The sequence below is a fragment of the Oncorhynchus nerka genome, unplaced genomic scaffold (assembly GCF_034236695.1).
Source record: "Oncorhynchus nerka isolate Pitt River unplaced genomic scaffold, Oner_Uvic_2.0 unplaced_scaffold_972, whole genome shotgun sequence".
Lineage (NCBI taxonomy): Eukaryota > Metazoa > Chordata > Actinopteri > Salmoniformes > Salmonidae > Oncorhynchus > Oncorhynchus nerka.
Window position 1 is genome coordinate 236,636 of NW_027040347.1, and position 11,134 is coordinate 247,769.

The 11,134-nt window shown below is 49.0% G+C and overlaps 1 protein-coding gene across 1 annotated transcript in view; it reads left to right on the top strand.

Moving 5' to 3' along the window:
* LOC135570627 (H/ACA ribonucleoprotein complex non-core subunit NAF1-like) overlaps positions 1-10,215 on the top strand; it is a gene marked incomplete at its 3' end in the record, with an annotated part of 36,698 nt that extends 26,483 nt beyond the window's left edge. Inside the window, exons 8-9 of the mRNA XM_065016575.1 lie at positions 1,563-1,731; positions 10,011-10,215. Coding sequence (XP_064872647.1) covers positions 1,563-1,731; positions 10,011-10,215 — 374 coding nt within the window. The remainder of the gene's footprint in view (positions 1-1,562; positions 1,732-10,010) is intronic.
* Positions 10,216-11,134: the final 919 nt, after the last annotated feature.

Sequence of the window (11,134 nt, forward strand, 5' to 3'; positions counted from 1 at the left end):
TTAGTACACAGTATGTAGTATGATTAGTACACAGTATGTAGTATGATTAGTACACAGTATGTAGTATGATTAGTACGCAGTATGTAGTATGATTAGTACACAGTATGCAGTATGATTAGTACACAGGATGTAGTATGATTAGTACACAGTATGTAGTATGATTAGTACACAGTATGTAGTATGATTAGTACACAGTATGTAGTATGATTAGTATGTAGTATGTAGTATGATTAGTATGCAGTATGTAGTATGATTAGTACACAGTATGTAGTATGATTAGTACGCAGTATGTAGTATGATTAGTACGCAGTACGCAGTATGATTAGTACGCAGTATGTAGTATGATTAGTATGTAGTATGTAGTATGATTATTATGTAGTATGTAGTATGATTAGTATGCAGTATGTAGTATGATTAGTATGTAGTATGATTAGTACACAGTATGTAGTATGATTAGTACACAGTATGTAGTATGATTAGTACGCAGTATGTAGTATGATTAGTACACAGTATGCAGTATGATTAGTACACAGGATGTAGTATGATTAGTACACAGTATGTAGTATGATTAGTACACAGTATGTAGTATGATTAGTACACAGTATGTAGTATGATTAGTACACAGTATGCAGTATGATTAGTACACAGTATGTATATAATTAGTACGCAGTATGTAGTATGATTAGTACGCAGTATGTAGTATGATTAGTACACAGTATGTAGTATGATTAGTATGTAGTATGTAGTATGATTAGTACAAAGTGCATATAATTTTTGAAATATTTCGGGGACACACACACTTGTATTGTGATGGTGCATCTAAGATGTCAAGACATTTCTCTTTGGATAATAAAGTTTCTCTCCTCTTCCCTTTCCTCTCCCTTCTCTCTCTCCCCTTTCCCCCTCTCTCCGCTGTCCTGTCCCCTCTCGTGTCTCGTTTCTCCTCTGTCCTGTCCCCTCTCGTGTCTCGTTTCTCCTCTGTCCTGTCCCCCCTCGTTTCTCCTCTGTCCTGTCCCCTCTCGTTTCTCCTCTGTCCTGTCCCCCCCTCCTCTGTCCTGTCCCCCCCCTCTCCTCTGTCCTGTCCCCTCTCGTGTCTCGTTTCTCCTCTGTCCTGTCCCCCTCGTTTCTCCTCTGTCCTGTCCCCTCTCGTGTCTCGTTTCTCCTCTGTCCTGTCCCCTCTCGTGTCTCGTTTCTCCTCTGTCCTGTCCCCTCTCGTTTCTCCTCTGTCCTGTCTCCCCTCTCTTGTCTCTCCTCTGTCCTGTCCCCTCTCTTGTCTCTCCTCTGTCCTGTCCCCTCTCGTCTCTCGTTTCTCCTCTGTCCTGTCCCCTCTCTCGTCTCTCCTCTGTCCTGTCCCCTCTCTCGTCTCTCCTCTGTCCTGTCCCCTCTCCTCTGTCCTCTGTCCTGTCCCCTCTCTTGTCTCTCCTCTGTCCTGTCCCCTCTCGTGTCTCTCCTCTGTCCTGTCCCCTCTCGTGTCTCGTTTCTCCTCTGTCCTGTCCCCTCTCGTCTCTCCTCTGTCCCGTCCCCTGTCCTCTGTCCTGTCCTCTTGTCTCCCCTCTCTCCAGGCGTTAGACTTCAGTGATGATGAGGCAGAACAGAAGATGAAAAGGAAGAAGAAGAAGGGGAATGTTCAGAAGAGTGAGAGAGAAAGAGGACAGAGAGCTGACCAACAACCAGGTCAGAGACACAACATACACTGTCCCGTCCCCTCTCAGAGAGCTGACCAACAACCAGGTCAGAGACACAACATACTCTGTCCCGTCCCCTCTCCCCTCTGTCCCGTCCCCACACTGTTTCTGGTCAACTCTGAAACCTCACAACCAGGTCAGACACACAACATACACTGTTTCTGGCCAACTCTGAAACCTCTGTGTGAATTTTGTTCGGTTCATGTCAGGACGATGTCTGGGGTGTGTTGATTCCATTGGTGTAAATTCTGGTGTAAATTCTGGTGTAAATTCTGGTGTAAATTCTCCCGGAGAATCTGATGGTCTCGTCGGTTTGACCTCCTTTTGACACGAGCAATTCGAGCCAATCACCACAGAGCACAGGGGCGTTCCCAAAGCATATTGTTGGTGACCACGTGGACAGAAAGCACACAGTCTGTATTCGATGGGAAGAAAAGGTTGTGGGTGACAGTGCAAAGCATCAGATTAGGGGAGAATGGGGCTGTTGTCACACTGTTAACTGGGGTCTCAACACCAGTAGGGCTATAGGTTATCTTATCATAGATAACTATGGTGCTAATTTCCACATGACATTACATTTACATTTACATTTAAGTCATTTAGCAGACGCTCTTATCCAGAGCGACTTACAAATTGGTGCATTCACCTTATGACATCCAATGACTTGACCAAGCAAACTCTGATGCTAATTTCCACCTGACCTGACCAAGCAAACTCTGATGCTAATTTCCACATGACTTGACCAATCAAACTCTGATGCTAATTTCCACCTGACCTGACCTAGCAAACTCTGATGCTAATTTCCACCTGACCTGACCTAGCAAACTCTGATGCTAATTTCCACATGACTTGACCAAGCAAACTCTGATGCTAATTTCCACTTGACTTGACGAATCAAACTATGATGCTAATTTACACATGACTTGACCTAGCAAACTATGATGCTAATTTCCACATGACTTGACCAAGCAAACTCTGATGCTAATTTCCACCTGACCTGACCTAGCAAACTCTGATGCTAATTTCCACATGACTTGACCTAGCAAACTCTGATGCTAATTTCCACATGACTTGACCTAGCAAACTATGATGCTAATTTCCACATGACTTGACAAATCAAACTATGATGCTAATTTCCACATGACTTGACCTAGCAAACTCTGATGCTAATTTCCACATGACTTGACTTAGCAAACTATGATGCTAATTTCCACATGACTTGACCTAGCAAACTATGATGCTAATTTCCACATGACCTAACCTAGCAAACTCTGATGCTAATTTCCACCTGACCTGACCAAGCAAACTCTGATGCTAATTTCCAACTTGACCTAAAACTCTGATGCTAATTTCCACATGACTTGACCTAGCAAACTATGATGCTAATTTCCACTCCAATCAAACTCTGATGCTAATTTCCACATGACTTGACCTGGCAAACTCTGATGCTAATTTCCACATGACTTGACCTAGCAAACTATGATGCTAATTTCCACATGACTTGACCAAGCAAACTATGATGCTAATTTCCACATGACTTGACCTAGCGACTCAGAAATACGTTTGAAATATAGCTCTCCCTTTTATCTTTTCAACAAACAATTGTTCATATGTAGCATACTTTCACCTCCTATAAAATAGACACATTCACCTATAAAATACACACATTCACCTATAAAATACACACATTCACCTCAATGTTTTGAGATGCTGACATGGATTTAGCAGGTGGGTGACCTGTTGACCTCTTGCGAAGTCGTCCCACATTTGAATCTCCATTTGATAGGATTGTACAGCATTCTGTAGATTGGGAGAGACACCAACATGTGGAACCCCCTGCCCCAGTCTCCCCTATTCAGTTATTAGACTGGGTATTGGGCTGTACAGCACTCTGTAGATTGGGAGAGACACCAACATGTGGAACCCCCTGCCCCAGTCTCCCCTATCCAGTTATTAGACTGGGTATTGGGCTGTACAGCACTCTGTAGATTGGGAGAGACACCAACATGTGGAACCCCCTGCCCCAGTCTCCCCTATTCAGTTATTAGACTGGGTATTGGGCTGTACAGCACTCTGTAGATTGGGAGAGACACCAACATGTGGAACCCCTGCCCCAGTCTCCCCTATTCAGTTATTAGACTGGGTATTGGGCTGTACAGCACTCTGTAGATTGGGAGAGACACCAACATGTGGAACCCCCTGCCCCAGTCTCCCCTATCCAGTTATTAGACTGGGTATTGGGCTGTACAGCACTCTGTAGATTGGGAGAGACACCAACATGTGGAACCCCCTGCCCCAGTCTCCCCTATTCAGTTATTAGACTGGGTATTGGGCTGTACAGCACTCTGTAGATTGGGAGAGACACCAACATGTGGAACCCCCTGCCCCAGTCTCCCCTATTCAGTTATTAGACTGGGTATTGGGCTGTACAGCACTCTGTAGATTGGGAGAGACACCAACATGTGGAACCCCTGCCCCAGTCTCCCTATTCAGTTATTAGACTGGGTATTGGGCTGTACAGCACTCTGTAGATTGGGAGAGACACCAACATGTGGAACCCCCTGCCCCAGTCTCCCCTATTCAGTTATTAGACTGGGTATTGGGCTGTACAGCACTCTGTAGATTGGGAGAGACACCAACATGTGGAACCCCCTGCCCCAGTCTCCCCTATTCAGTTATTAGACTGGGTATTGGGCTGTACAGCACTCTGTAGATTGGGAGAGACACCAACATGTGGAACCCCCTGCCCCAGTCTCCCCTATTCAGTTATTAGACTGGGTATTGTGCTGTACAGCACTCTGTAGATTGGGAGAGACACCAACATGTGGAACCCCCTGCCCCAGTCTCCCCTATTCAGTTATTAGACTGGGTATTGGGCTGGTTCATCCTGCGTGTTGTAAGAAATACAAATGGGGACATTTCAAGTGATTCCCCTTGATTAGACCCTTAACCCTACCTATAGCTGTCATAGATGGATTTAAGCTATCATTAAGCTGTCATAGATGGATTTAAGCTATCATTAAGCTGTCATAGATGGATTTAAGCTGTCATAGATGGATTTAAGATGGATTTAAGCTATCATAGATGGATTTAAGCTGTCATAGATGGATTTAAGCTGTCATAGATGGATTTAAGCTATCATAGATGGATTTAAGCTATCATAGATGGATTTGGGCTGTCATAGATGGATTTGGGCTGTCATAGATGGATTTAAGATGGATTTGGGCTGTCATAGATGGATTTAAGATGGATTTAAGTTGTCATAGATGGATTTAAGCTGTCATAGATGGATTTAAGTTGTCATAGATGGATTTAAGTTGTCATAGATGGATTTGGGCTGTCATAGATGGATTTAAGATGGATTTAAGTTGTCATAGATGGATTTAAGCTGTCATAGATGGATTTAAGCTATCATAGATGGATTTAAGCTGTCATAGATGGATTTAAGCTATCATAGATGGATTTAAGATGGATTTAAGCTGTCATAGATGGATTTAAGCTATCATAGATGGATTTAAGTTGTCATAGATGGATTTAAGCTGTCATAGATGGATTTAAGCTGTCATAGATGGATTTAAGCTATCATAGATGGATTTAAGCTATCATAGATGGATTTAAGCTGTCATAGATGGATTTAAGCTATCATAGATGGATTTAAGCTGTCATAGATGGATTTGGGCTGTCATAGATGGATTTAAGCTATCATAGATGGATTTAAGATGTATTTAAGCTGTCATATATGTATTTAAGCTATCATAGATGGATTTAAGATGGATTTAAGCTGTCATAGATGGATTTAAGATGGATTTAAGCTATCATAGATGGATTTAAGATATCATAGATGGATTTAAGCTATCATAGATGGATTTAAGATATCATAGATGGATTTAAGCTGTCATAGATGGATTTAAGATGGATTTAAGCTGTCATAGATGGATTTAAGATGGATTTAAGCTATCATAGATGGATTTAAGATATCATAGATGGATTTAAGCTATCATAGATGGATTTAAGATATCATAGATGGATTTAAGCTGTCATAGATGGATTTAAGCTGTCATAGATGGATTTGGGCTTTGTTGTGAGCCGTAGGGACCACCATCCTGACTAGTTGTGGGGTGGGGGCTTTGTTGTGAGCCGTAGGGACCACCATCCTGACTAGTTGTGGGGTGGGGGCTTTGTTGTGAGCCGTAGGGACCACCATCCTGACTAAATGACTAGTTGTGGGGTGGGGGCTTTGTTGTGAGCCGTAGGGACCACCATCCTGACTAGTTGTGGGGTGGGGGCTTTGTTGTGAGCCGTAGGGACCACCATCCTGACTAAATGACTAGTTGTGGGGTGGGGGCTTTGTTGTGAGCCGTAGGGACCACCATCCTGACTAGTTGTGGGGTGGGGGCTTTGTTGTGAGCCGTAGGGACCACCATCCGGACTAAATGACTAGTTGTGGGGTGGGGGCTTTGTTGTGAGCCGTAGGGACCACCATCCTGACTACTTGTGGGGTGGGGGGCTTTGTTGTGAGCCGTTGGGACCACCATTCTGACTAAATGACTAGTTGTGGGGTGGGGGCTTTGTTGTGAGCCGTAGGGACCACCATCCTGACTAGTTGTGGGGTGGGGGCTTTGTTGTGAGCTGTAGGGACCACCATTCTGACTAGTTGTGGGGTGGGGGCTTTGTTGTGAGCCGTTGGGACCACCATTCTGACTAAATGACTAGTTCTGGGGTGGGGGCTTTGTTGTGAGCCGTAAGGACCACCATCCTGAGTAGTTGTGGGGCTTTGTTGTGAGCTGTAGGGACCACCATTCTGACTAGTTGTGGGGTGGGGGCTTTGTTGTGAGCCGTTGGGACCACCATTCTGACTAAATGACTAGTTGTGGGGTGGGGGCTTTGTTGTGAGCCGTAGGGACCACCATCCTGACTAGTTGTGGGGTGGGGGCTTTGTTGTGAGCCGTAGGGACCACCATCCTGACTAGTTGTGGGGTGGGGGCTTTGTTGTGAGCCGTAGGGACCACCATCCTGACTAGTTGTGGGGTGGGGGCTTTGTTGTGAGCCGTAGGGACCACCATCCTGACTAGTTGTGGGGTGGGGGCTTTGTTGTGAGCCGTAGGGACCACCATCCTGACTAGTTGTGGGGTGGGGGCTTTGTTGTGAGCCGTAGGGACCACCATCCTGACTAAATGACTAGTTGTGGGGTGGGGGCTTTGTTGTGAGCCGTTGGGACCACCATCCTGACTAGTTGTGGGGTGGGGCTTTGTTGTGAGCCGTAGGGACCACCATCCTGACTAAATGACTAGTTGTGGGGTGGGGGCTTTGTTGTGAGCCGTTGGGACTAAATGACTAGTTGTGGGGGGGGCTTTGTTGTGAGCCGTTGGGACTAAATGACTAGTTGTGGGGGGGGCTTTGATGTGAGCCGTTGGGACTAAATGACTAGTTGTGGGGGGCTTTGTTGTGAGCCGTTGGGGACCACCATCCTGACTAAATGACTAGTTGTGGGGTGGGGGCTTTGTTGTGAGTCGTTGGGACCACCATCCTGACTAGTTGTGGGGTGGGGGCTTTGTTGTGAGCCGTAGGGACCACCATCCTGACTAAATGACTAGTTGTGGGGTGGGGGCTTTGTTGTGAGCCGTAGGGACCACCATCCTGACTAGTTGTGGGGTGGGGGCTTTGTTGTGAGCCGTAGGGACCACCATCCTGACTAAATGACTAGTTGTGGGGTGGGGGCTTTGTTGTGAGCCGTAGGGACCACCATCCTGACTAGTTGTGGGGTGGGGGCTTTGTTGTGAGCCGTAGGGACCACCATCCGGACTAAATGACTAGTTGTGGGGTGGGGGCTTTGTTGTGAGCCGTAGGGACCACCATCCTGACTACTTGTGGGGTGGGGGCTTTGTTGTGAGCCGTTGGGACCACCATTCTGACTAAATGACTAGTTGTGGGGTGGGGGCTTTGTTGTGAGCCGTAGGGACCACCATCCTGACTAGTTGTGGGGTGGGGGCTTTGTTGTGAGCTGTAGGGACCACCATTCTGACTAGTTGTGGGGTGGGGGCTTTGTTGTGAGCCGTTGGGACCACCATTCTGACTAAATGACTAGTTCTGGGGTGGGGGCTTTGTTGTGAGCCGTAAGGACCACCATCCTGAGTAGTTGTGGGGGCTTTGTTGTGAGCTGTAGGGACCACCATTCTGACTAGTTGTGGGGTGGGGGCTTTGTTGTGAGCCGTTGGGACCACCATTCTGACTAAATGACTAGTTGTGGGGTGGGGGCTTTGTTGTGAGCCGTAGGGACCACCATCCTGACTAGTTGTGGGGTGGGGGCTTTGTTGTGAGCCGTAGGGACCACCATCCTGACTAGTTGTGGGGTGGGGGCTTTGTTGTGAGCCGTAGGGACCACCATCCTGACTAGTTGTGGGGTGGGGGCTTTGTTGTGAGCCGTAGGGACCACCATCCTGACTAGTTGTGGGGTGGGGGCTTTGTTGTGAGCCGTAGGGACCACCATCCTGACTAGTTGTGGGGTGGGGGCTTTGTTGTGAGCCGTAGGGACCACCATCCTGACTAAATGACTAGTTGTGGGGTGGGGGCTTTGTTGTGAGCCGTTGGGACCACCATCCTGACTAGTTGTGGGGTGGGGGCTTTGTTGTGAGCCGTAGGGACCACCATCCTGACTAAATGACTAGTTGTGGGGTGGGGGCTTTGTTGTGAGCCGTTGGGACTAAATGACTAGTTGTGGGGGCTTTGTTGTGAGCCGTTGGGACTAAATGACTAGTTGTGGGGGGGCTTTGATGTGAGCCGTTGGGACTAAATGACTAGTTGTGGGGGCTTTGTTGTGAGCCGTTGGGGACCACCATCCTGACTAAATGACTAGTTGTGGGGTGGGGGCTTTGTTGTGAGTCGTTGGGACCACCATCCTGACTAGTTGTGGGGTGGGGGCTTTGTTGTGAGCCTTTGGGGACCACGATCCTGACTAAATGACTCGTTGTGGGGTGGGGGCTTTGTTGTGAGCCGTAGGGACCACCATCCTGACTAGTTGTGGGGTGGGGGCTATGTTGTGAGCCGTAGGGACCACCATCCTGACTAAATGACTAGTTGTGGGGTGGGGCTTTGTTGTGAGTCGTTGGGACCACCATCCTGACTAGTTGTGGGGTGGGGGCTTTGTTGTGAGCTGTAGGGACCACCATCCTGACTAGTTGTGGGGTGGGGGCTTTGTTGTGAGCCGTAGGGACCACCATCCTGACTAGTTGTGGGGTGGGGGCTTTGTTGTGAGCCGTTGGGACCACCATCCTGACTAGTTGTGGGGTGGGGCTTTGTTGTGAGCCGTAGGGACCACCATCCTGACTAAATGACTAGTTGTGGGGTGGGGGCTTTGTTGTGAGCCGTTGGGACCACCATCCTGACTAAATGACTAGTTGTGGGGTGGGGGCTTTGTTGTGAGTCGTTGGGACCACCATCCTGACTAGTTGTGGGGTGGGGGCTTTGTTGTGAGCCATTGGGACCACCATTCTGACTAGTTGTGGGGTGGGGGCTTTGTTGTGAGCCATTGGGACCACCATCCTGACTAAATGACTAGTTGTGGGGTGGGGGCTTTGTTGTGAGCCATTGGGACCACCGTCCTGACTAGTTGTGGGGTGGGGGCTTTGTTGTGAGCCGTTGGGACCACCATCCTGACTAGTTGTGGGGTGGGGGCTTTGTTGTGAGCCGTTGGGACCACCATCCTGACTAGTTGTGGGGTGGGGCTTTGTTGTGAGCCATTTGGACTAAATGACTAGTTGTGGGGTGGGGGCTTTGTTGTGAGCCGTTGGGACCACCATCCTGACTAGTTGTGGGGTGGGGGCTTTGTTGTGAGCCATTGGGACTAAATGACTAGTTGTGGGGTGGGGGCTTTGTTGTGAGCCATTGGGACTAAATTACTAGTTGTGGGGTGGGGGCTTTGTTGTGAGCCGTAGGGACCACCATCCTGACTAAATTACTAGTTGTGGGGTGGGGGCTTTGTTGTGAGCCATTGGGACTAAATTACTAGTTGTGGGATGGGGGTTAGTGATCAGTTGGTTCAGATTGTGATGGTTGTGGGGTGGGGGGTTAGTGATCAGTTGGTTCAGATTGTGATGGTTGTGGGGTGGGGGTTAGTGATCAGTTGGTTCAGATTGTGATGGTTGTGGGGTGGGGGTTAGTGATCAGTTGGTTCAGATTGTGATGGTTGTGGGGTGGGGGGTTAGTGATCAGTTGGTTCAGATTGTGATGGTTGTTGGCTGTATATAATTTGAGCTTTAACCCGTGTCTGTGTGTGTGTGTGTGTGTGTGTGTGTGTGTGTGTGTGACCTCATTTTCTTTCTCTTCCAGATAGAGATTCCGTCACCAGACCACAGATGTCCCAGAGGCCTTTGCAACAGAGTCGTCCACCCCGCCGTGACAACTGGGGTCCCCCACCCCGATACGAAGGGGCTCCGTACTACACACACCAGCCCCACTACCCCTACCCTCCCCCTACCAGCCCCAGTCCTTCCCCCTCTATCCTCCCCTCCTCCCCCAACATGTCCTTCCCCTGGTCCCTCCCCCTCTCACCCCTACCACAACCTCCCTTCTCTCACCTCCCCCTCCTCCCCCACCCACTGGCCCCTATCCTCCTCAGTGAGGACACACACACACACACACTAAACTAGTGACTGTCCACCTCACCTCCCTCCTCCCCCACCGCCCACTGGCCCCTATCCTCCTCAGTGAGGACACGCACACACACACACACACACACACACACACACAACTAGTGACTGTCCACCTCACCTCCCCCTCCTCCCCACCGCCCACTGGCCCCTATCCTCCTCAGTGAGGACACACGCACACACACACGCACACACACACACACACACACACACACACACACACACATAACTAGTGACTGTCCACCTCACCTCCCCTCCTCCCCCACCGCCCACTGGCCCCTATCCTCCTCAGTGAGGACACACACACACACACACACACACAACTAGTGACTGTCCACCTCACCTCCCCCTCCTCCCCCACCGCCCACTGGCCCCTATCCTCCTCAGTGAGGACACACACACACACACACACACCTCAGTGAGGACACACACACACACACACCTCAGTGAGGACACACACACACACACACCTCAGTGACTGTCCGCCTCACCTCCTCCTCCCCCACCGCCCACTGGCCCCTATCCTCCTCAGTGAGGACACACACACACACACACACCTCAGTGAGGACACACACACACACACACACACACACACACACCTCAGTGAGGACACACACACACACACACACCTCAGTGACTGTCCGCCTCACCTCCCCTCCTCCCCCACCGCCCACTGGCCCCTATCCTCCTCAGTGAGGACACACACACACCTCAGTGAGGACACACACACACACACACACAGTGACTGTCCGCCTCACCTCCTTGACACTCGTCCGCGTTGTTTGACCAAATCAACCCATTAAA